Source organism: Myxocyprinus asiaticus, chromosome 24 (assembly GCF_019703515.2).
Source record: "Myxocyprinus asiaticus isolate MX2 ecotype Aquarium Trade chromosome 24, UBuf_Myxa_2, whole genome shotgun sequence".
Classification (NCBI taxonomy): domain Eukaryota; kingdom Metazoa; phylum Chordata; class Actinopteri; order Cypriniformes; family Catostomidae; genus Myxocyprinus; species Myxocyprinus asiaticus.
The window spans coordinates 3,906,577-3,933,654 of NC_059367.1; the positions used below are offsets into that span (position 1 = coordinate 3,906,577).

The 27,078-nt window shown below is 38.4% G+C and overlaps 1 protein-coding gene across 1 annotated transcript in view; it reads right to left on the minus strand.

Annotated features, from left to right (window-relative positions):
- LOC127414520 (homeobox protein cut-like 2) overlaps positions 1–27,078 on the minus strand; it is a 200,703-nt gene that overhangs the window by 117,311 nt on the left and 56,314 nt on the right. The window contains exon 2 of the mRNA XM_051652592.1: positions 700–810. Within this exon, the coding sequence (XP_051508552.1) occupies positions 700–810 (111 nt within the window). The remainder of the gene's footprint in view (positions 1–699; positions 811–27,078) is intronic.

A 27,078-nucleotide genomic window follows, 5' to 3' on the forward strand; every position in this document is an offset into this window, starting at 1 on the left:
GGGAGGAGCTCAGAGAGGAAGAGCGGAGACAAATGAGGGGGCGAGACAAAATGGGAGGAACTGAGAGTGGAAGGGAGGAGACATAGAGGGGGTGAGACAAGAGTGGATGAGCTGATAGTGGGGGTGTGAGACAAGAGGAGAAGAGCTGAGAGTGAAGGGGTGGAGACGAAAGGGGGGAAAGACAAGATGGGAGGGGCTGAGAGAGGAAGGGCTGAGACAAAATAGGGTGCGAGACAATAGGGGAAGAGCTGAGAGTGGAGGGGAGGAGACAAAAAAGGGGGGAAGACAAGATGGGAGGAGCTGAGAGTTGACAAAATAGTGGGCAAAACAAGAGGGGAAGAGCTGATTGTGGAGGGGCGGAAACAAAAGAGGGGGCGGGGCACGAGGGGAGGAGCTGAGAGGATAGGTGGGCGAGACAAGATGGAAGGAGCTGAGAGTGGAAGAGCAGAGACAAATGAGGGGGTGAGACAAGATGGGAAGAGCTGAAAGTGGAAGGGCGGAGACAAAGAGGGGGCGAGACAAGAGGGGAGGGGCTGAGAGTTGGGGGGCGAGACAAACTTTGTTTCCCTCTCAGGTAAGTTCAAGAACAGCAAAGAATACCTTGGTAGTGTTTACTAGCATGCAACTGGTTAAATGAATAAATAAATGAACTTAGAATTGGCGGGACCAATTTGTTCCGAGCAACGGCCTCGCACTTACCTCTGGGACATTTCTCTTGAATTCACGGCTCAGCTCCACCAGGTGTTTATGGCAGTCCTCGCTCTCTTCCTGTCGGCCTGCAAGTTGTGCCGCCACTGAATTTAGCTCCCTCTACAGAGGACGAGACAGAGACAAAGAAAGAGAGAGAGCTTTAGAAAGGCCCACCAACACTCACATACTGCACACAACTTAGTACATACATAAAATAAATACACACTGCTGAATATTAACCATGTAATCCGTCATAATGTGATAAAAGACGACTGCTTACTGTAAGCTCAGCCCCATTAATAATTAAACCAAAATAAATCCAATGCCTACAGTAACAGAAGGCCTTTTAGATAATCAGAATCCAAAATAATCAATACCTCTGCAACAGTAATGGGAGAGAGAGAGTGAGAGTGAGAGAGAGAGAAAGAGAGGGAGAGAGAGAGAGAGAGAGAGAGAGAAAGAGCACATGCAGAAACAAACAAGCAGGAACTCTGAATATTCACCAATATCTAGTATCTTACAGAAGGTAAGTAACATGGTAATACCATGTTTTTTAGACATGGTACCCTGGTAGCACCATAGTTTTCAGAACATACATCATGGTAGAAACATGGTACTCTTTGAAACATAGAAACCATGTCAACACCATAGTAAATTAAAGGGGTCACGACATGAGGAATAACATTTTCATTGATCTTTTGACATATAAGACCTCATTGTACCATAAAAACATACTGTAAGTTTCAGAACTGAAAACATCCTTAATAGAAAAAAGGCCATTTATTTAAACCAAGCTGCAAAAACAGCTCATTAGGAATTCGTGGAACTTGTGACATCACAAGGACCAAATATATCTGCATATGCAACACCTATTTTTCCGTCATTGCACCCTTGGCCCCGCCCACTGGTGTTCAGTCAATCACACAGTTGAAGAGAAGAGAGGTGGGGCCTGTCATGGGAGATTCATCCAAAGTGGACTTACACAGGACACCATGTCTCTATCTGGATTTATGTGTTTTTCTACATAAACATTCACAGACAGACGTCTTTGACCGCTTGATACACATCTCGGGCTGCTTTTAAAATACGCGGTGTCAAGTTACAACTCTGAAGAGGAGAAGCTCTCTGTCATTCAGCTGCTGCCTCGCGTTCTTTCACCTATCTGTGCTATTTTTAGTTGTTGGTGTATGAAAACATGTTGGAATGATACTGGAAACTGCATGTTGATGCGACGCGATGCAACAGCTTGAGGCTGTCTACATCGGGCGTATCGACACAAACTTGCTAAACCGTTTATTTGTGTTGTTGGCAGTAGTGGCGCCACCGTGTGTAGCGCAAAATGGAACGGGACATCGGTTTACTGTCGGTGCAATGTGATGCACGCAACGGACACTTCCATGGTCGACAGCATCATTGATTATAATGGTTTCTATTGCTTCTTTATAAGAGGGAGGTGTTTAATTTAAGAACACAAATATACAGTATATGTTCCTTTTTTGAAGTAAAATTCCACAATCTCCTTTAATACAGCATCTGTCCAATCAAATATCAATGATCAATTTGATATTTTCCACATTCCTGGTCATGTTTCATCATTTTTGTTGCCTGCATCAATTTTCTCACTGTCAAAAGTCTTTCTATTCAAACTAAAACTAAAAAAGTGGGGGGAGGGAGCGTTTCAATTACTGTACTAAATTCATGTATGATGTAAAATTAAATGTACTGTTTTAATTAATCTGTACTCTTACTTAAAGGCAATTTAGAAAATTATCTAATGGAAGAGAAAAAATTCCTGAGGACAAAAGCAGTAACGCAGCCCCAGATTTACGACACGGCTTTCTGCACAGCTTCTTGGACCATTTTCAATCCTTTCGTTTTGTTTACTGGAGCCTAAAAGTATGGATGGTCATGATTTGGGACAGTCAGTTTGTTCTTCCTGGACTCTTTCTTCTAAATCAGTCATATGGGCTTGGGATGACAGGAGGGTAATAAATGATGACATAAGCATGCTATATACTGTACACTAAAAAAAATAAAAAATCATGAAGTGGCATCCGTCCTCAAGAAAATACAGTTTATAATTAACATGAAAAAAAGGTATTGCGTTTTTTTTTATTATTTTTTTTTTTTTTTTTTATAGAAGTCATTTATAGAGTTTTGTTAAGCCATAATAGTTGAGGGACATGTAAAGTTTCTTGATCTGTGATGGTTGGATTTAACCTCTATTAGCTTTATGCAGACTACAGGCTGTTAATCTATCTAACTGACATATGCACGACAATGTCTTCATGGAGGAACTATCTAAATGATACATGAGTGTGTCCTGTTAACCAGACCCAAAAAACCAGTCAAATCCTGATAGTATCATCCAAAATTACTACTTGTGTGAAATTAGATGATTCGGAAGTTTGTAAAGAAGGTCTAATATCTGCAAAAGCGGGTGTGCTAAACAGCCTGGCCCTAATTCTAATTAAAAATATAGGACTGTTTTTGGAATTAAAGATGTCATTTTCCTGCTAGTGCTCTTATTTGTATCCATTCTTAATCATTCTGTACTTTAGTTATTTGAATCCTGACGTATGCTGTGTACAACATTTTTCAGTGGCTTTAGTGCGATAACAAAAGCATAACGTGTATAATAAGTAAGGAATAATTGACGACGGACCATTGAATTGTTGAAAATTAATTCACACCCGAGGTGGGCATTCGTTTTCAATAATTCAACAGACCAGAGTCAATTAGTCCACTTATACCACGGTTACCACACCTTAAGACATCGTTCAGGGATTTATCTCAAGACATTTTCTGGTTTTCATCCCTAAAACACTCTTATGAGAGGAACTACTTTCTTCCACCACGAATTCAGCATCTTGCTTTAATACAGTCAGAGCCTTCGTTGCTAGTTCGAAAACGTCACTTTAGAACTAGCAACGGAGGATAGCGAGGCTTGTCCTGCTTTCCTGGAGCACTTACTGGAGCAATGAGGTAGTGCTTTTGTGTGTGTGTGTTTGTTTTTGAGTGACTGAAAGAGAGAAACTCAGAAACTGAGAGAGATAGCTTCTGGGATTACCTTTTTTGTTGCAGCTCTCGTCAGAAGTAACATCACTTCAAAATTGCCAAAATGTAAGTTTAAGCACCATTTTTGTATATAGCTTATACCTTAACGATTGTTTTCAACCCCACTGAGATGCAGGTGTGCCCTGACATAACGGCTCTGTTTTTCGCTCACATAAGTGTGGGTGTAATGCATATAATGTATGTGTCTCCAAGTGTGTGGGAGTGTGTGTGAGAGTGTGTGTGTGGGGGGGGGGGGGGCGAGGGTGTTTCCCACAGATATTTCAGATAATATAGAATCTGTTGTATTTATCAAGTGTATCTAGCTTTGATACAGCTCAAGTCTTCGTTGCTAGTTCGAAAACGTCACTTTAGAACTAGCAACGGAGGATGCGCTGCTTTTCGGCACTGGAGTAACAAGGTAGTGTGTGTGTGTGTGTGTGTGTGTGTGTGTGTGTGTGTGTGTATGTGTGTGCGCACACATATGTATGTGTGTGAGCATATGTAAGTGCGGGTGAGACAAGGAGCATAAGGGCGCTTTTCAACCGATACTGAAATAAATGTATGATATTATAGATATTGTTTGACATTCTTATCCGGTGTACTTAACCAGTGTCTTTGTTTTGATTGGTTATTTTGTTGTGGTATGTATGGTGTGTGTGTGTGGGGGAAAGAGAGGGTGAAAGAGAGAGAGAGAGAGAGAGAGAGAGAGTGAAAGAGAGAGAGAGAGAGAGGGAGCCGAAGGATGCTTTTCAATCGAAACTGAAATAAATTTAGGATATTATAGACATTGTTTTTCATTCTTATCCGGTGTACTTAACCAATGTCTTTGTTTTAATTGGTTATTTTGTTGTGGTAGCCTGTAAAGCTCTTTGAAATAACTGAAATAATTTGGCGAAGTGATATGGAACTGTTATGCGGTCAAGACCTGGAACTACTTCATAGCTGTGCGTTTACTTGAAAAATAATAGCACGCCTTACAACGCCCGTCAACCAATCAGAATCAAGCATTCAACAGACCCGTGGTATAATTAGATTTTAAAGTAAATGTCAGAGGTTCTTGCCCGAACAAAACTCGGTACAACAATTCTAGGGTGTTCTGAGTGATCGCCAGGGCGTTGCTTACTAGCCCAAGTCAAAAGAGCCCACCAACAAGTCTCTATAATATTCTGGTCTCTAAATATATAAAGCGCAACAGTGCCCGTCCATTTATTAGCCGTCTTGGAACCAGAAGTGTTTTTCCCATTCATATTTTCCATAGGCTTTTAGTAAAATACTTCATAAAAGAGTTCTAAGCTGGAATGGAAAAAAATATAAAACTACTGATTTCAAGTTGTTGATTATAAGTATTTAAATTATATTGCAAAATATTCAGATATTTAAGTAGTTTGAGAGCGACTCGATTGCGTGTGTTATATGAATGGGCGGTCGCTGCAGAGCTCTTTTGACATGCTTTGTTGGCCGTGATTCTCTGATTGGTGGATTTACCCCTTAGGATCATGGGTACTGTAGTTCTTCACCAGGAATTCTGCCATTACACACGCATTTTAAAAAATGAAGTTGAAATAATGTGCACTTACAGTATGGTATCATTAGGAGCATTTACCATTGATTAAGAACCTCAGAGCTCACGGTAGGTCTGTCTTTAATGGTTTATAAGTTATCGTTAATAAACAGCTCCCCTATGGAAAAATGCATGGGATTTTTTACAGACTGTTGTGCTTAATAGAGATGCTTGCCTTAAAAAACAACACTAATTGCCTTAGTAAGCACCAGTAAAAAAAAACGCAACTGTCAAGACAGCACTTGTAGAAACGTGCTTAAGTTTTAACAGCACTAACAGTCACTGGCATATAAAGGAACGCTGGAATTTTTTTATTAATAGTTTTGGCATCCGATGCATCAAAAGCAGCATTTTTGCTCCTTGTATCTTATACAGAGAAAAGCTAACAGCAGGAGTTCAAAATAAGGCAGCCTTCTCTCACCTTTATAGAACAAATCCAGCTCACTCTCCATTGTTTTGTTGTTGTTGTTTTTTCCGTGTTTGTTCATTTGTGCTCAGAGAGCCATGAGACACTCCTGATGCAACAGCAGCATTTACCAAAAACACCTTTCTTCCTCATTTCTCTGCTACCCATGATGCAATGGGGCTCTGTGCCACCCGTTAAAGCAAGCGTGCTCAGTGGGTGATGATCCATTTTAGTCAACGTCTTTCCAACCAGGACAATTACAGTACACGTAAGAAGCATGAACTGCAGTCTGACACGAGCGATTCGAACTAGCTTAGAAAACATGGTAAAAACCACTTATGGATTTCAAGACACCTAAAGGAAAAAAAAGGTTCAAATGCACAATTTTCTTATTAGTTCACTAGAATAATTTTTGAATAGTTCCCCTTAAAATGGAAAATTCTGACATAATTGAATAATGAAAGTCTTACACAGGCCACTACAGTGCGAGCATAACTTATATAACACCATTAAAAAAAATATCCCTGACGTATCTAACCTCAAACGCAAAATACATTAAAGTATTTTAATGCAAAAATAACTAACGTGCAACTTTTAAAAGTGGCATTGTCTCACACATGAGCCACAGTGGCATATACCACGTAAAGATGGTTTAAGCGGCATTACTTGCTTGTTTTTTTATCTTTTAAAATGATGGAAAGTGTTTCAAATTTTTCGTCAGTGTTTTTAAATTCTGTAAATTACAGAGCAACATATACGGACACAAAAAAAAAAAGACATCTACAATAAAAAATTAAGAAATGTGAGAGCACAGGCATAGACAAAATACTGTTAATAATTTACACTTTAATGAAATACATTTAAAAGCATTACTGCATTATGATTAACAGATTGTTAAAACTTAAAATAGCCTACATTTAAATAGTTATGCATGTCATCAAAGTTGGATAACTACTAACCTACAATTTCTGACTGTGCCTCTAAAAATGTATGGGCGTGAGTGCTCCATAACAAAAACGTTAGCGTAGGGCACTGATACAAGTTTGGAACGCCATGATGGTAACCTATTTTTGGGTGAACTTTCCCTTTAAATCAGACCCAAGTCCCCAAAAAAGCCAGAGAAAACATCACTATTGAACAGTATTGAAATGCAACCACATTTGTGAGACAAAAGAAGACATCTTCAGTCAAATTGTCCACGTTTTAATGGTTTGGAAAAAAGGCAATCAGGGCCTGTGGGCAGCCGGGTCAATATTGAGCCGCTGTCATTAGGTCCGTGCCAGTCAAACATACGTCTGTAACTGACGAGTATATCTCTGGGAAACTCTGGCGATGTCATGAGGGGCGGGACAAACCACTTGTGGGTGGAGCTATAGTAAACCAAACCTGCTGAGGCCAGCATCTGTCATCCAGGACGATACGGAGAGGAAAATTGACTGGCTGAGGCGTTAACATGCACGTGCTGTGGACCAGTTGAACTTGACATTGAATCAAACATGTCTATGAGGGAATGAGATATATAAAACACCAAAAAGAAAACAGATAACTAGTAGTTCACTAAAACTAATTTGAAAGTTTGCCATCTTAAACTAATGAAGGACCATAAATTACAATGTATACTGTAAATATACTGTTGGAACACAAAGAAATAACCTTCAGATTCACTCTCGAGCTCGAAAAAAATCTTTACTATCGATTACCACAGAATCTATGGCACCCCTCGCTGATTACAGCAGAGAAAGAGGAAGTTGACATGTGGGAAAAGCAGACAGTTTCTCATCCAGTGAAGCAGAGTGTTTGGACCAGCAAAAACGAACGGAAAAAATTAGGTGGTTACCGCAAAAAAAAAAAAAAAAAAAAAAAAAAAAATGCATATGGAGGTATTATTTTTCTTTTTGTATCCCATCTAATTGCAATCATAGGCAGATGTCTGTGTGTGACAGCATCAGCAGAATTGCTGCTGAGAGCACAGAATCTTTGTCTAAAAATAATCAGACATTCTGGGCTCGGCTGTTTGTTATAATGGTAATCGATGCTGCAGGCTTTGAATTCCATCAATTTATAGATCCACTCTGTTCTGCCTGGTGATTGCGCTGCCTCTAAACCCCTGCTGTACACACACACACACACACACACACACACACACACACACACACACACACACACACGGTTCACAAATACAAGGGCCATTACCTATGCATGTAGATACAGTATGCAACCCTGCATGCAGGTTTTACCAGGGGAAAAAAAGATACCTACAAAACAATGTAACCAACACAACAAGCACAAAGGTTCACACAGATATGCATATTAAACAAACAAAATATTAAAACAATTACCTATGCATGCATACTTTATGCAGTTACGCATACATGTTATACACAAAACAAAGATATCTTCAAAACATTGACCTACTGTATGTATTTATTTACGGGACTTTTTACCTATGCATGAAAATATGCAATTACGCATGCATGTTAAAATATCTATTAGACCATTTACTTATGAATGCAGATATTCAACCATGCATGCACATTATAAAAAAAATAAATAAAAAAAATGACATCAGTAAGACGATTAACCTATTCATGCACAAATGCAATTACGCATGCATATTATACAGAGAAAACAATATCTACAGGTCCATTTACCTATGCATGCAGATATGCAGCCTTGCATGCATGTTTTAGAAAAAAAAATTATCTACAGAACATCACACATCAGTGTAGAAAGGGAATGGCCCATGAACGATGCAACACAAAAGGTTCACACACTTGAGGGCCATTACTTATGCATGCATGATATGCAATTATGCATGCATGCTATACAAAATATATATATATATGTTTAAAGAACCATTTAATTATGCATGCAGATATGCAACCTTGCATGCACTAATGCTGTACAAAAATGTATATTTAAAGGAACATTGACCTATGGATGCGGATATGCAACCTTGCATGCACATTATAAAAAAGTATATATATATCTACAGAGCATTAACACGCAAACATAAACGTTAATAGCCCATGCACCACGCATCAACACAAAAGGTTCACACAGGTGAGAGTCATTATTTATATATTGCATATACTGTATGCAACCTAGATGCATGCTATGCAAAAAAAGGTAACTACAGGAGCATTAGGCCTAATCTGCATGCAGATATGCAACCCTAAAACAAAATAATGATATCTACAGAACATTGACACATAGAAACACAAATATAAACATAATAACAGTAAGAGAACGGTCCAACCATGCATCTTGCAACCACGCATCCAACATGCACATACACAATGGTCACAGTGAGGAGCAGCAGAAGGGCTAGATAAGTGCAGTTTCTTTTCATACGTTTTCTTATCTCTGCCATTTGTAAGGCAGAAGATTTGTCCATAGCTGTTTCAGATTAGTGCCCCTTCTCAGACGCCACATTCAAGAGGAGAAATCGATCATTGAATCAAATCAACACAATCAATATGGCCCATCGCTGGAGTCTAGTCTGGCCCCCGCATTAAAACTGGCACCAACCCCACCCTCTCAAACCCCCCGACACCGAAAAAAAAAACAACAGCACGCTCTTTTTTTTCTTTTGGGAGAGATCCAGGATTGGGCCGTTTCTGGCCAGTGTCCATGGCAGAGATGTAAGATGATCCGTTATCTACTCTGACTTAGAGAGGAAAGTGGTTTGCTGGACGTGCACGGAGCTGGCGTGCAAGTGAGGTTGCATGCACTGGGGCGACTGGGTTGTTTATTTAGCAGTAGTAAAGAAAAATCACAAAGGAGATCTCTTTAATATCTCAATTGTTCCACCAAAACAGCAAAAATCAGGCCAGGACAAAATCTATTTTGGGGAAAAATCATAAGATTCTCTGAAATGGGTAAAACATGATAACATGTTTAACAGACCTGAGAGTACAACATTGTAACTGGTAGCTGAACGCGTAATCAAACTAACAAGCAAGGGGCAAAGGATGTGTAAAACTTTGAGAATGATAGATGTTCCAATTCAGCAAATGGAGACTATCGTTTAAGTCTCCTGCTTCTCAGATGTTTCCAACATAGTCTCATAATAATACATAATAGTTTGTACGAGATGGCGAAACTGTAAGATGTTGTATGACTTGTCACGAGACCAAATTATCTGAGCTATGCTATTCACATTAATTTAATAGCTCTGTTATAGCTCTATGTATGTTGACAATTGTCTTATTTGTGTCTATTTTTATTTCTTCTCAGGAATTTTAGGAGAAACATCTGGAGGTAAAGCTGATTCTTAAATGAAACATAAGACATTAAAGGGATAGTTCACCCAAAAATGAAAATTCTCTCATCATTTACTCACCCTCCTGGCATCCAAAATGTGTATGACTTTTTTTCTTCTGCTGAACACAAAGAAATATTTTTAGAAGAATATTTGAGCTCTGTGGGTCCATACAATGCAAGTGAATGGGTGCCAAAATTTTGAAGATCCAAAATGCACATAAAGGCATTATATAAGTAATCCATACAACTCCAGTGGTTAAATCCATATCTTCTGAAAATATAAGATAAGTGTGGGTGAGAAACAAATCAATATCCAAGTCAGTTTTTACCATAACTTCTCCTCTCTTCACACTAGGTGGTGATATGCAAGTAGAACACAAATTGCCAAAAATAAAAGAAAAATGTGAAAGTGAAAGTGAAGATTTATAGTAAAAGGACTTATATATTGATCTGTTTCTCTCCCACACCTATCATATCACTTCCACTGGAGTCTTATGGATTACTTTTATGCTGCCTTTATGTGCTTTTTGGAGCTTCAAAGTTCTGGTCACCATTCACTTGCATTGTGAGGACCTACAGAGCTGAAATATTCTTCTAAATCTCTTTGTGTCCAGCAGAGGACAGAAAGTCATACACATCTGGGATGGCATGAGGGTGAGTAAATGATGAGAGAATTTAAATTTTTGGGTGAACTATCCCTTTAAGAACATTAAGGTCCTTGAGCAATTAAAGAGTAACCTATGATCAATTACATTTATAGATCACATTGTGCAGAAAAGTTATCCTCATTCCTAATCCTGGATTGCAAATCATTTGTAATTATTGGTAATATCAGAAGCTGTCCAGCACAAATCTGATTAATCGTGATGCAACTGCGAGATTCCTTTCTGCACAAAATACACCACAGAAATTAAATATTTTATCACGGTATGTGAGCAGTCACCATCTCAGAATATCACATTGAGACACCCTTCTAAACCTGCCAGCAGAGTCTATGAAATGATCCCGTATAATTAATCCCCAGTCAGTCAGTTTGCTGGTCTCTCCACAGACAACACGACAGCTCTTAAACCGAAAGTCAGAGACACGCGAGCGTTACAATGATCGGGAAGGTGTGACTCACGTCGTCAAGAATTAGCTGTCACGCTGCACTTCATTTAAGAGTTTTAGCACCTAGTGCTGCAACCCGTCATCACCTTGTCTGAAGCACACAGGTTCTGTTCCGAAAGGTTTCATCTGGAAAGTTTTGAAGCTGACAAATGCAGTTGTACGCACGCACCCGTTCACGCCGCTGATGGTACAATGAGTTTCTGGTTTTGCTTTTGCTCTCAAAACAAGGACACATTTGAAAAGTAATACATGCTGTTTTGGACTAAAACCCCTCAGATATCAATGAGAAATTTTTGACTTGGTTATAGTAGTTGTTCAGTCTTAAAGGGATAGTTCACCCAAAAATGAAAACTCTCGTCATTTACTCACCCTCATGCCATCCCAGATGTGTATGACTTTCTTTCTTCTGCAGAACACAAACAAAGATTTTTAAAAGAACGTTGGTCCTTTCAATGCAAATTAATGGTGGCCAGAAATCTGAAGGTCCAAAAAGCAGCATAAAAGTAACCCATACGACTCCAGTGGTTAAATACATATCTTCAGAAGTGATATGATAGGTGTGGGTGAGAAACAGATCAATATTTAAGACCTTTTTTACTATAAATCTCCACTTTCATTTTCAGATGTGAAAGTTAAACTAAACAGGTGCCACATGTGACTTTAAGATGTGAAAGTGAAGGTGGAGATTTATAGTAAAAAGGGACTTAAATATGGATCTGTTTCTCACCCACACCTAACATATTGTTTTTGAAGATATGGATTTAACTACTGGAGTCTTATGGATTACTTTTATGCTGCTTTTATATGCTTTTTGGACCTTCAGATTTCTGGCCACCATTAACTTGCATTGAAAGGGCCAACAGAGATAAGATTTTCTTCTAAAAATCTTCGTTTGTGTTCTGGAGAAGAAAGAAAGTCATACACATCTGGGATGGCATGAGGGTGAGTAAATGATGATTTTTGGGTGAACTAGCCCTTTAAGTTACGTTCACACCACATGCTGAAGTGCACTCAAATCATGGTCGTTCACTTGACCTTTTAAACCAGGATTTTTTTTTTTTTATATCATTTAATATGAAATCTTATTTTGTATTTAAATAAAATTAGAAGAACTTCCATCTCAAATGTGTGCATTAGCATTAAAACATTTTACTTCTATAGTGCCTTTTCAAAGCAAGTATTGCAACATTTAAAGGCATAGTTCACTTAATTTAGTAGGCAATATGTTAGTCTCAGTCATCATTCATTTCATAAACCATCCCTTTAAGAACTCATGCACAAAAATGTATTTTTTAAACAAGTATATTATTGCACCTTTCTTTGTAAAATTACCACTGATTTACTATTAATAGAATACTAATATTTTGCTTTTGTGCTTTTTTCTTTCAAGTCAGTTCCTCAAATCAAACAGGTATTTGAACTAACTATTTGTATCCTTTTTATGCATCCATTTCTTAAACTTTTCTTTGTCCATGCATCAAAACATACATGATTTAAAGTCATAGTCTCCCAAAACTGCTTTGCGCAAACGTACGTCTAATGAATGTCTAAATGAGTGCATATTATTTATCATCATCATAATGGCTCATTGTTCTTTTAACACTCCACTATGTGGTTACAATCAGACCACCCATTATCTCTCACCGCCATGACTTGTGGTCGTGCATTTACTGGCGTGAAGTTTAAAAATGATAAAATAACTGGACTGGATGAAACCTCACAGATTTCATAGAGTAAAGGATGCTCTGTTTGTTTTTGACACAGTGTGATTTTTTTAAGCAACTGTCAAGAATGCAAAAACTTTTGAAATAGTTTTCAATTTGTCTCTGAGTTTTAATGCTGTATGGCTAAAAAAAAAGCACAAGTGTCTTGGTGAAATTTATTGTAGTGCAGATATAACCGTGTTAAGAAGAGCGATATAAATGGAGGCCAGTGACTTGACAATCCATAACAAACAGCTCCAAATCAGTCGGAGTACAAGTTTACCACCATGAAAAAAGAAAAAACAGATACAATGGCCCACTTTCTGTAAGAAATCGACAGCGGTTGGGGTGAAAAATGGCAAGCGGTATGATAACATAGATAACCTGCCATTGTTTATTCTCTCTTTAGAAATGTCAAATCTGTTTGTATCTCAGGTGATCTCCTTTTCCTGTTGTTCGCGCTATTTCTCATCCTCTCGTGACGTTCCCCTGTTGACTGCGCAGTGAGATCAAAGCCAAGCTGCTGCAAGAACGTGAATATTTCAGGTGAGCCGAGCGGCTGTGTTTCACACCACCTGCGTGACACCGAACCCGGTCCAACCCCTTGCAATTACCTGATCTCCGGAGGGCCCCTGAGAGCCCGGCGACATCAGTCAGGGCCACCTGTCAGAGTGAAAAACTCTTTTATTCCTACCCACATGTGCGACAGAAACAGCTATTTCTCATTGGAGACAAAAATAAATGTATCTAGAGCGGCGTGATTGGGAATATGGCCCACGGCAGCAAGGTACAGTTAAAACAAAGATGATAAAAAGGAAACCTGCAACGTTGCAGAACTTTGGGAACATCGAATGAACACGAGAATCTCTTGAGGAACACTTAAAAAAAAAACTTATTTTGCAACAAGAAATAGTTTAATAAGGCCATGTTCTCACCAAAAATTCAACGTTTTTTGTTAACATTAGTTAACAACATTAGTTAAAATGAACAAACAATTAACAATACTTTTATAGCACTTTTAATCTACTACAATTACATTACCATTAGTTATTGCATTATGAACAAACACGAACTAACAATGAGCAATTGTATTTTCAGAAATTAACATTAACCAAGATTAATATGCTGTAAAAAAAAAATCATTGTTCATTGTTATTTCATGATGCCTAATGCATTAACTAACATTAACAAATAGAAACGTATTGTAAATTGTTACCGTATACAATATAAAAAACACCAAAAAGCAACGCAAAAGCTGTGTTCCAAAACCCCCATTTTTTTTTAGCATTTTATGGCATAAAACTTATAACTCAGTCTGGCTAAATTCTAAAGCAGAGAACAGAGAAGACAATCCCTTATTGCATTACAACAAAACCAGTGGGGAATTTGTTTAATGTCAAATTAAAATAAAGTTGAGTCGAGAGAAACTTCTTTTATGAGCAACTCCTCAAACTAACTCCTGAAAAAGTACCAATGAATGCTCTTTTTATGCTATCAGATTCTATTTTTAATGCTTATTTATTTATTTATTTTTATCCCCTTTTCTCCCAATTTGGAATGCCCAATTCCCACTACTTAGTATGTCCTCGTGGTGGCACAGTTACTCACCTCAATCCTGGTGGCGGAGGATAAGTCTCAGTTGCCTCCGCTTCTGAGACCGTCAATCCGTGCATCTTATCACGTGGCTCATTGTGCATGACACCGCGGAGACTCACAGCATGTGGAGGCTCATGCTACTCTCCGCGATCCACGCACAACTTACCACGTGCCCCATTGAGAGCGAGAACCACTAATCGCGACCACGAGGAGGTTTCCACATGTGACTCTACCCTCCCTAGCAACCGGGCCAATTTGGTTGCTTAGGAGACCTGGCTGGAGTCACTCAGCGCACCCTGGATTCAAACTCGCGACTCCAGGGGTAGTAGTCAGCGTCAATACTCGCTGAGCTACCCAGGCCCCCTTTTTATGCTTATTAAAATTTGTTAAATAAAACTTAAGGTAAAACTTAAAGCAAGGTTGCTGTCTATACGTTCTAGGCCAATTGGCACAGTTAGGATTTTTCTTTTTCCACTGTGGTGCTGCAAAATCAGGATTAGAATGTACATAACAAATACATCAGTTGGAGACGGCGTGAGAGGTAAATGTTGGACCGAATGCGCTATGGAGGACGATCACATTTTCCAGTAATTAGGACTGCTTTTTTCACGCTGTTTTTTTACTCTACTTAAGCACAGGAAAGACACACATCACAAAAAGGAAAGCAAAGAGAAAAAGGAGGGAGGTTTACCATCATATGCTGAGGAGTTGTGTATCCCACCGGACACAAATGCAGAGAAAGGTAAAAGTTCCCAGACTAGCTAAAAATATTATATGAGTAATATACTGATTTATACAACAGATAGTTCCAGTCCTCGAATCTGGCATTAAAAGAGTGCTGATAAAGGAGTCATATCAGAACTGGGGATGCTTTACTTTTTGTATCATCACGCTTGTGTTTGTGGCGTTCCAAACTGAAGTGTAAGAGCAGTGTACATGTTGGGATTTTGATAATCCCTGTGACATTAAAGATTTCCGTCAGCAGGTGGTGACAAAATACCTTCTGTTATGTGTTTACGAGCGAGTTGTGTTGAGGTTGAGAGAGAACGTGTCGTTAGTCAGTGTGCAAGTTTCACTGACGTCATCGGCTTGCCTCTCACTCAATCGATCAGATTAAAACTAACTAACATCTTCTACGTTTCTGCTTATCACAGAGTCGAGACAGATGGAGTAATCAAACACACTCAGGGCGCCTACCTGATACCCAAAGTTTCTATGTTGGGAGGACAAATAAACTTTCAACATGGCAGAGGTGAGTCTGGTTTCTGTGTCGGTGTCAAAATAAACAAGAAATACACAAGAATAAAACTGCACAATGTTTTATCTCCGACAACAAAACACTTGAATGTGAGTGAAATACTCATAGGATCATTCGGATAGCACATCCAATAGGCAGCATCACTCCATGATTGCTCAGAAATAGCATGGATTACTATCACACTACAGCTGAGGAATAGAGTTAAACTAACAGTTTCAGCATTACTGTTCATCACTGCTTGGGGGTTGCAACAGACGCAAGTAATCACGTTCAGTCGCTCTCTATCTCTCTCTCTCTCTACACACACACACACACACACACACACACACACACACACACACACATTACTAGTTCTAAAGTGATGCTACTGAAGTTGTAACAAAGATTTGCATGCATCTTTCAAATTACCAATGGCAGATGCTGAATCTGTGGCGTAAGAAAGTAGTTCCACACATAAGCGTAGTTCCATTTTTTTTGGGGGGGGGGCAGTCCTTAGTTTTTCCACAGTTATTTATTTACTTGTTTGGTGAACTGTTGGATAAAAGTAACAACACACTCGCAAACGTGCCATTTTGTCTTATGCACCTGCAGCATGTGGCCGAATCACAGCTGTGCCGATATACGGCCATAACAGCACTCTTGCTCATGTGATATTGCTTTAATATTAAATGAGTTTTAACGAGCTAGCTAGCGTAATCTACCTCCCTGATGAAAAAAAAACAGTGTAGAAAAATAATGTTATACTAGTTAAACCATCATCATAATACCGTGAAGATACTGTCCACTAAACAAACACTATTTATTAGAGAACTTGGCCAGCTACCTAGAAACTATCGAGTTAACTTGGCATTGGCAAATTGACAATCGTTAATCAGCACTTACTAAAACCATTCCACCAGCACGGTTGAGCACAGTTAGCTAACCGTGCCGAGAAATCCGGGCTGTAATTGTTCCGTTCCTCACCATGCTCAAAACTGTTCAGCCTGATGGTGGAAAAGCGCTTTATGTAGAGAAATCCTGAAAAAAAAAAAGAGCGAAACAATGTCTGTGCACCTTTTCAGCGGTCTTGGTTCCGAAAGTATTTTCCCATTCGTAGAGATTTCATTAAATCCTTCATAAAAGTGTTCTAAGCCATGAATCAATCCAACCAGCTCCAAAGAAGTATTTGAAAATCTTTAAAAATGAATTCCCCTATGGACGGGATTAACAGGATTTTTACTTCCGGAACCAGTAGCGTAACAAAAGACATCTGTCTTGTGTATGTGTACATAGACCAACAATTAAACAATAGTGCAGATGGCAGAACACCACAAGAATGCATCCTCTGGGAATGTAGCTGCCTTTGTAGAGAGTAGACAACAAGGCAGTTAACTGGGTTTTTGAACGGAGCAAAAGACAGTTTGCACAAAGAGCTGCCAAATGTCCTACCCTGGATCTAATGTAGGATAAGCCTGTATGTGTGTGTGTGTGTGTGTGTGTGTGTGTGTGTGTAAAAGCATTTCAATGCTTGAGTGGTCTTCTCTTTTCCCACAGCCAATAAAAACTCCTCCTCAGGAGTCCACACCAATCTGAACAGCACTATTCAACAGTCGCACATGGCAGCTGCTGCGAGAGTTTGGAGAGAGAGATTGTGTGTGTGTTTGTCTGTTTGTGTATGTGTTGTTGGATGATGAGCACAAGGTGTGTGTGAGGGGGTTTAACGCAGCCCGTTTCAAACCTCGTCTCTCAGAACAGCAGTAAAGCCCTTGCAGCAAATTCAGTACATTCCTCGGTGTCAGAGCGGCCAACACACATTAGCCGTTTACATGGGAGGAAACACAATCTATTTGATGCTACGCTGCCCACATGTCTAAAGCCTTCCCTTCAAACACCAGCAATTCACACTTTTGACTCTCATCTCATATTCTGAGCAGGTACACAGAGAAGCACACTCCATATACTCGCAAAATCACTGTTTAAAGAGAAATCCGGCAGTACATGCAGAGCAGAACCTCACATTTGTTTATATTTACTCTTGAATGTCCATTTTTGAGTGGTTCCTCTAATTTATGCATGCAAATATCAGGCAAGCCAAAAGTGCATTTTCACTTCATATATATGTAAATAAATTATTTTTTTGCTCTGTTGGTTGTAACTTTGTCCTGTGAGACAGAGGGATGAATGTGACAATTGATTGGTCGTAGAGGCGTCTGGTCAGTGATCCCAAGGTAAATGTCACTTCACTCATTATAGCACACAAACAACATGTCGAACTGTTCCATGATAGAGGAGTGACCCCGCGAGAGATCGTTCGGTGATGGAGAGGGATTCTCTTCTATCACTATTCACGAACATCAACATATTGTACGTGAATCTGAAGACCTTTGATTGGTCAATTACAGATGAACCACAATCGAGTAGATGTGTGAAGAATCTTGCTGTAGAAACAGATCTGAATGTGTTGTAGTGCCTTATAACAACTGAAAAAGGAAAAGAAAAGGCTATGTTCAGAATGGTGTACTAGTGTTATTCCATGTCATATCAACCAATTTTCGGAAACTTTTTGATGTTACTACTTTTTCTGAAGAAAGATAAACATAAATGATGATGCAAGCCGAAATATTAAATGTCATGGGTTATGGACCCCTAATGATACTCCAGAGCTCTGCAGATGTGCATTTCTGTAATCTAAAAAAACTAGATGTATTGCATTAACTGAAGAGCAACAGGTGTCGCTTATTCTTAATAACAGTGTATTTTTGGGCAGCAATCTAAAAAAAATAGAGATTTTAACATTATTATTATTTTATTTTTATGCAATTAAACAAAGGTACATTTTTTAATTTCAACATTATTTGTACTTCAGACGTTTGTTCTGTTGGACAAGAAAAACTAGCTTCATACCATGTGACCCACATTTAGTTTTCGACCATTGAAAATGGGTCAAATTTAACAAATCACGCATGGAGCCACATTGAGAGCCCCATATCTCTGGGATTTAACCATATAGGGCTTTAAAAATGGAAATACAAAAAGTTAAGTTTGTTCTGAACCAAAAACTAAAAGGATATTAAGATATCTTTAACACTTTTGCAGTTATAGGCACTCCAACTTTGGAAAAAAAAACAAAAACAAAAACGCTTTTTTGGCCATTGGCATAGAATGCAACAAGGGGTGCTGAAGTCAACTGATTTTAGAAATATACCTACCTATCTCTGTGTAAAAATAAAATAATAATGCTGCCACCTTTCTAAGGTCATTTTGTTCACCTGTAGTTTTGCTTCAAAATTATAGGCAAAAATTTAAATTTTTATCCCCCTCTACAAAATAATGGATCACTCCGTAAATGTTAATTCAAATGCTGATTTAATATTTTGGCTTTCATCATCATTTGTTTATCTGTCACCATTAAAAAAAAATAAAAAAAACATTTTAAAAAATTGAGCCGGGTACATCTGTGATCCACTAGCATTCTACTTATACAATTCTAGCAGTATATATACAGTGCACAGTAAGCACATTTTCCATATACTTGGAGTACCCAGATTACTTACTACATTTTCCAAAATGTGCTTATACAACCAGAACAGACTGCCAAAAAAGTGACATTTTGGGGGCCTGGGTAGCTCACCATGTATTGATGCTGGCTACCACCCCTGGAGTCACGAGTTCGAATCCAGGGCATGCTGAGTGACTCTAGCCAGGTCTCCTAAGCAACCAAATTGGCCCGGTTGCTAGGGAGGGTAGAGTCACACCTCCTCGTGGCCGCTATAATGTGGTTATCGCTCTCGGTGGGGCGTGTGGTGAGTTGTGCGTGAATGCCGCGGAGAATAGCGTGAAGCCTCCACACGCGCGCTGTCTCCACGGTAACGTGCTCAACAAGCCACGTGATAAGACGCACGGATTGATGGTCTCAGACGCGGAGGCAACTGAGATTCGTCCTCCGCCACCCGGATTGAGGCGAGTCAATACGCCACCATGAGGACTTAGAGCGCATTGGGAATTGGGCATTCCAAATTGGGGAGAAAATGTAAAAAAGTGACATTTTAACTAGGGCTGTCCATTTAACGCTTTAATTTAGCGGGATTAATTATATAACAAATAACGAGTTCAAAGAAAATTACGCAATTATTAATCATGCCCCCTGAGTGAACGTAAATTCCGTAATAAAAGTACGAATTTTCCTACCATACGAGCTGCAAGTGGGTGGAGAGATCTTTCAATGTTCATTACGTACGAGACGGTTGTAGAGTTGATGTCAGCAAGCAAAATCACATACTTTTTCAAGCTTGAAGTACATCTGTTTTTGCGAGCCGCGTGAAGAGGTGGGAGCGCGCCTTAACAAACCTCAGAATGAGAACCGCTCACTGAGGAAGCACAACAGGTGGGCAAAACAGAATACGGAAGTATTAAGACTTGACACAGCATCCTAAAAATGCAGCGTTTATGACACTGAATCCCAGTGAGACGCTCCAAACGTGTCCATCTGAATAATGCATATGTAAATAGATCGACAATTAAAAATAGCACAGGCGGAACGCAAGAACGCATACTGTGAGAACTGGATGTTTGACACATTTATCATTGCATATTGCATACCGTTTCACATGCTATTTATTGATAGTGGACAGTTTACAATATAATGTGCATATGCAGAAGGAAGTATGCTAGTATTCTGATCCGAACATCCAAATTCACTTTTGCAATATCAACACAGTATCCACACAGACAACACTAATCATATTATCATCAACGTCCAGCTGATTTAACACAGCATGTGACCTTTAGAATGAGTATGATGACTACTGATTGTCCTTGTCTGCTGATATTATACTACAATTATTACAGAATCACTAATTTTACTTAGTAATTTATGGCTAGTTGCCATGAAACACTTGTCTTGTGGTGTGACATACTACAATCCATCTAAACCATTTTAATCAGCATTTTGCTCAGTCTTAAACTAACCCTTTAAAATGAGCTAGTGAAAGGCAAAACAGGATAAAAAAAAATGTTTCTGTTAAAAACAAATGGTGACCAGTTACAGGACATTAGATATTCAGTTTTACCTTAGACAGTCATAGAATATATACCAACAATATTGATGTTGATGATGAGAAAAGCTCGTGGATATGTTGTGTTATATTCATTGTTATATGCGGTCTCTACCCTTAATCCAAATACTAGAACTAATGGAATATGAAATAATTTCAGTTTGCAATAAAAACAGAGAAAGTCTCTGTTCAACTAGTTTTATCTCTGTATTTTTCTGCACATCTCGTTCAGCTGTGAAATCAGTAGTGTACCATGACATGAGCTGCTGCGGTCCAACAGTTCCCATCTGTACCACGGCGTCTCAGAGGAAACGAGCCACACTATGGGCCGACAAACGTTATGACGATGGCGAAGCCGCCCGCGCACAGCCCAGCCATGCGATTTCCTCCTGGGCTTACGGGAATATTCTGGATTGCGGAGCAGAGAGACGGAAACAAGTGCCAGACTTCCCTTGTGTTTGGGGGAGGGTGGCGTTCGTTTGCGTTACGGCACGCTTGGAGAAAAACCCCAAAGAGGAGATCCGTGAAGTGTGAATGCGCCCTCTTGTCGTCAATCCTCCAGATAACTGAGTCGATCATTAGAACACTTACACACACAGATGGACGTCCTGCACTGGGGGCGAACGCAGGGTCTGCGGGAATTCAGGTGGATCCGACAACAAGCAAAACACGTGGGTAATATCTTTGTATCTACACTTATTATTCGAACTGAATCACAGTGTCTACACTGGATAGGAGCGGCCTGTTGCAATGCATCAAAAGTAAATCACTTAAATTATAATTAATTAGGGCAAAAGCACTGAAAGTGTGGAGACCCTATTGTTCTTCTAAGGATTATTATTATGATTATTAGGGCCCAAGCACTGAAAGTGCAGAGGCATATTGTTCTTCTAAGGATTATTATTATAATTTTTCTTATTATTTTTTCAAGGTTTCGGGGGCACTTAAAATGCTCAAAAACTCATGAAATTTTATTTGTTGAGTTGTTGACCATTATGGTTTGGTAAAAGTTCTCTGTAGCGCCACCTAGAAGATGGGCATGTTTGGGGGGGCTCTGTAGCACATCCCTTTTGACTTTGTACATATATAGATCTCATCAAGCCGGACAAATTTCGCGCTGACAATCATAAGCTCCTAATAAGAGTTTGGCAATTTTGGATTGTTTGAAAAATGCTTATTTATTTATTTTTTCTCTACAAATGTCCAATAGTGTATGCACATGCATCACCAAAGATTTGTCATTTTTGTTATTTTTTGTGAAGTCATGACATTCCCCACCACAGTGTAATTTCCAGCACATCTCAGATTCTGTACTGAGTTTAATAGAATTCTATGATGGGAATTATGCTGATGGATATGATATTTTTAAGTTCTTGAAATTAAATAGTCGACGACTCTGTCTTGCTAAGGCTAATTTCATAGCTAACATTTTATGTAGCCTAAATAGACACAATTAAATAATATTTTTGCCATTATTTGGCAACATTTCAGCTTGATTAGAAATTATGCCCAATATAATTGTTGAATTGTTTTCTTCAAACATCACTTTTCTCATATTTCATCCCAAGCATTGTCTTTACTGACACTTCTGTCCACTTGGTTAACAAGTACACTAACTTTTGAAAAAACTTTATTAGGGGCAAAATTATTTGGTGTGGTGAAAATGATGCTGCAATCAGTCAACATAAAATATCAGAGGAGGTGATTATCTTTAAAATGAGCCCACATACAAAGTAATCGGCTGCATAGATCATTAGATAACCCCCATGAAGCACAATGTGCACACAGCATCTGGCTATCTGGCATATTGCTACCTGGCTACAAACATGTTAAGTTTCCTGGATCAGTTGACATCATCGGAAATGCTGTAGCATCATTGAACACTAAACCATTTGGATTGGGTTCAGATTGCTCCAACCAGTGGTGATAGTACTCCACATTTGGGCAGAGAGTCATGTGATCAATCACTCTAATTACATATGGTCACCAGGAGATGGCGCCAAGTACATCACACAGACTCAATGATTACTCAAATGGCACAGAATGAAACTCATTCTGTGAAATCTCATTACTAAAATCATGTCTGCATGCTATGCAAACCTTTAGTCATTGTTGTTTTTGCATGTGTAATTTGTTCTTATGTACAATTATTATGTTTTATTTGTTTGGAGAGGCTTTTGGACACTTGGAGACGTTTTTGGACACTAGGATAAATAATATTTGTAATGCTATAACTTTTGATTGCTTTGTTGTATCAACACAAAATTTTACTCAGTTACAGATGACATGATTGTGAACAAAAAAGCAGTTTTTCATAGTCACCTTATTTACACCCTGAGATATATAATGTCAAATCAGAAAAATAAGAAAAAAGTGATTTTTTTGTGATTTTTCATCAATTTCTTAGGCTGAGAGTCCCAGAATTGATCAGAATCTATATAAATAAAAAATGAAAAAGTTTTCTTTAAAATGTACCAAACACTTGACCCTCATTGTTTGTCAAGTTTTAAGCCTTTAATTTTGGGTATGCCACTGAAACAGGAAATCTTTAAAAACTGTCACATATTCCCTGTTGTTTGTTTTGAATTTTATGTTGAAATTCTGGTTTAGTTCCCTGTCCCTGTTTCCTGTTAGTTTTGTAGTCCCTTGTAGTTTCTTTTCATGATTGGTTTTTCCCTGATTGTTTCCCCAGGTGTCCCTTGTTTTCCCCTGGTTTTTTGTCAGTCTTCATCTGTTTATGCTGTGCTTTGTTCCCTGTGTTTTGTTCTGAGTTACCTGGTTAACCTTTATTTTATTAAAAAGGGCTGCATTTAGATCCTCATTCCTCTCCTGCCTCGTCACAAAAAACACCCTCAGAACTTAAAGGGTTAACTACATTAGTTAAAATGAATTAACAATAAACATTAATTTTACAGCATTAATTAATCTTGGTTAATGTTCCTTTTAATATATACAAAAAAAAAATGTAAATTAAAAGTTGTATACTTTTATATACTTTTAGGCAATGCAATGTGAACTAACATAAACTAACAATAAACAATTGTATTTTTATAGATTAATATTAACCAAGATTAATGAATGCTCTTAATAACTATAGTTAATTGCTAGTTCATGATAACTAATGCATTTACTAATGTTAACAAATACAACCTCATTGTAGAGTGTTACACCATTTTACTCTGTTAAGATTATCATAGTTTTAAACATGTAATAATTCATATTTTTATAGTTTCATATTGAAAGTCTGCGTCGGGGACAAAGCTTAAACAGTCAAATCTATACATAAAAGTACCAAAATAAATGATGAAGGCCTGGTATAAAGTTTCTAAGTCAGTGTAAATGTCACCTTCACACAACAAAAAGAAAAAGGTTGAAATCTGTGTGTTTCTATGAAAATCAACTCCTGGGACATTAAATGGCCCTAAATGGAAGAAACACCCACATGCGTACACAAATTTAGTGAACGAAACTTTTTAGGTGTGCAATTATTTTGCTATTCTATTCTCTAATTTTTGTACCAATGGATTTCTAGCTAATGCAATTTTAATTCTGCAAGTAAGAGTTGATTTTCAGTGTAATTTATTTTCTATTTCACTGCTGAAGTCGAGCCTCAATCTTCGTGAACATTCTGAAATGACATGAAGCTTCACCTCTTTTGTTGCAATGCAATGCGTCGCATCCAGTGTAGAAACCATGTAAAAGAGGCGTACACCGCCTTCCCATAAGTCTCACGCTGATCCAGGCCACCCGGATCTCCATGAGGGATTTGTCCCTCTTATAATACATCAGGAATGACAGCACCACAGCGAGCAATATCGAGGGGACAGCCGCTAAAAAAAGAACTAAAGTTCAAACTAAATCTGGAGGCTTTTAGCTGTGTTATCCGAGTCTTTCCTCAGATACCACAAGTTAACTGATCTGAAACGTCTCAGGAGTTTAAAACCTCTCCTTCGGCTGCACACTTTTCCCTTCATGCAAATCTATTAAGCCCCTATGTAATCAAAGACCATCGAGGAATGTTCTTCAAACCGTCATACGTCAGTGACATCAATCAATACACTTTGATCCCTCGTTATTCTCTGGAACATTTCACAACGAAGCAAGGAGACAAGGATATTAGCGTTTTAACAGCTGAAAGAAAATACTGTAAACAGGCCACAAACAAATTATGCTATGGTGCAATCCATTATTCATTTATGATAAATTTTTCATTTAGCACTAGAAAGGGGGTATACGCAATGATGAATGCATTGCCCAGGATGCAATTTGTATGTAAAATAACACAAGATTAAAGAATATGTTTTAAGCATAGATGTAGTTCACTGCCATTTAAGGATGGAAAAAAACAGTCATTCGAGAAGAAAGAGCCCATGGCGATGTATTCTAAAAATCACTTAGTGCTACTTGGAGAGTCTAAGTAATCAAACACAATGAGGAACGGCGTTCCAGGACACAACGCGCTGCATTTCTCCATCACCGGATGAATGAGATGACGTTCTTAACCAAGAGAGCAGATTTTTATTGATATGTAATTTGGGGGGTCATTTCAAGAGTCTGTACGTGGACACTATTACATACACAAACACTGAACATTTCTTGGGTGCGCACACAGGAATGAATCACAAAACATTCAACAGCAGACTACTGAGGCTTTGCATTGTCTACATAATTCATCTTCACTAAAAACCTGACTCAAATTGGCAGAGCTTATGCAGCATTTCCTTTTCATTTTCAACTGCAGAAATGGCCTCTCCATAAAGTGTTCATGCAGTATGTATTTTTGGTATCGTCATTGTGTTCATGTGTGTCCTGATGGAGGTGAAGCTATCATGAGGTCTTTTGGAAGGTCTTGCCTTCACCTGGTGGGAAAAGTGATCTGTGTAATTCCTGTGTTAGATGCTGACCCATTAGCCTAGTGTCCCTGATGGCAGAGATCATTCCCCACTAGGAGGAGAAGGAACAGGGAGGTGACAAAGTCTATTTGGGTCAGCAACATCGATTTCAACTCCTACAGCTATAGAGGTCGGGAATTTCAGTATGGAGAGAATAACACAGGTGTTATTTGGCATGACTACGCTCTCTTTCCTAGTCTAAGACCGTTGATGGGACATCTGATGCATATTGCACACAAAAATGTCAAAAGCTTTCCCAAAAATCGCAAGCTTCATCTTGATTGGCTGGCTATATGAAATTTGAGTCAAACGTAACACTTTTTATTTATCTAAATGCAGTTCACATAAAACAATTACTTAAATACACTTCTATGATGAACATATTTTCCATTTCTGAGTTCAAAGTCATTTTGAAAATTTTTCAGAGGCTTAAAGTAAAAAAATTTAATGTGGTGTAATCATCCGGAAACAGTTAAAAAGTCTCAAATACTGTAAGCTGAAATTCTTGAAAAAATAATAGTTGGCATGAGTAGTGCAGAATAATATTTGATTAATATTTCTTTAAAAATGAAGGTTGTAAAACAACTGTGTTTTAAATAGAGCCAATAGTGGATTTTGCTGATGCCGATAACTGAGGTGTTGGGAAAGGACGATAACCGATTAATCGGCCGATAGTTTTTAAAATCGATTTATAAAATGTCAAAAATGTCTTATTCTTTCTTTCGCAGGCAAAGACAACAGTGCAGATGCAGTTTTTTGTTCAGCCAAAATCCCAATATTAACCAGAAAAATTTAAGCTTTGGTGCATTACGTGGGAATTTTAAGTATAAACAGGCCCAAAACACACCAGGGACTCTTATTTTGAAAAGATGAAAAAACTATCTGCAAAAATCTGTCGACAGTTGCAGATAGTTTTTTCATCATTTCAAAATAAGAGTATCTATTGGCATCGATTAATTGGTAAAACCGATATATCGGTCTACCTCTAGTTTTAAAACATGATCTGTATTTTGGTGTAATCATCACATGTAGGTTGCCATTTTGTCGTTTTTGTTGACAAAAAACAAAACTGTGTATTTATTTTTTTAATATCTGATGTTTTGACATTTTTATAAAAAAAAGGCACATTTTATTTAGGTCATGTGGTGTAACTCTGAGAAAACTTTTATTAAAAATAAAAAATAAAAATTATTTGCAGAAAATGCCGTTTTTTTTAAACTGGACACAAAGATTAAATTTCTACGAACTTGACTTAAACTAGGTTGTTTTGTTTTTTTTCACCCAATTTGGAATGCCCAATTCCCAATGCGCTCTAAGTCCTCGTGGTTGGGTAGTGATTCGTCTCAATCCGGGTGGCGGAGGACGAATCCCAGTTGCCTCCGCGTCAGAGACCAGTCAACCTGCGCATCTTATCACGTGGCTTGTTGAGCACGTTGTCACGGAGACATAGCACGTGTGGAGGCTTCACGCCATCCACCGCGGCATCTGTGCTCAACCACATTATAG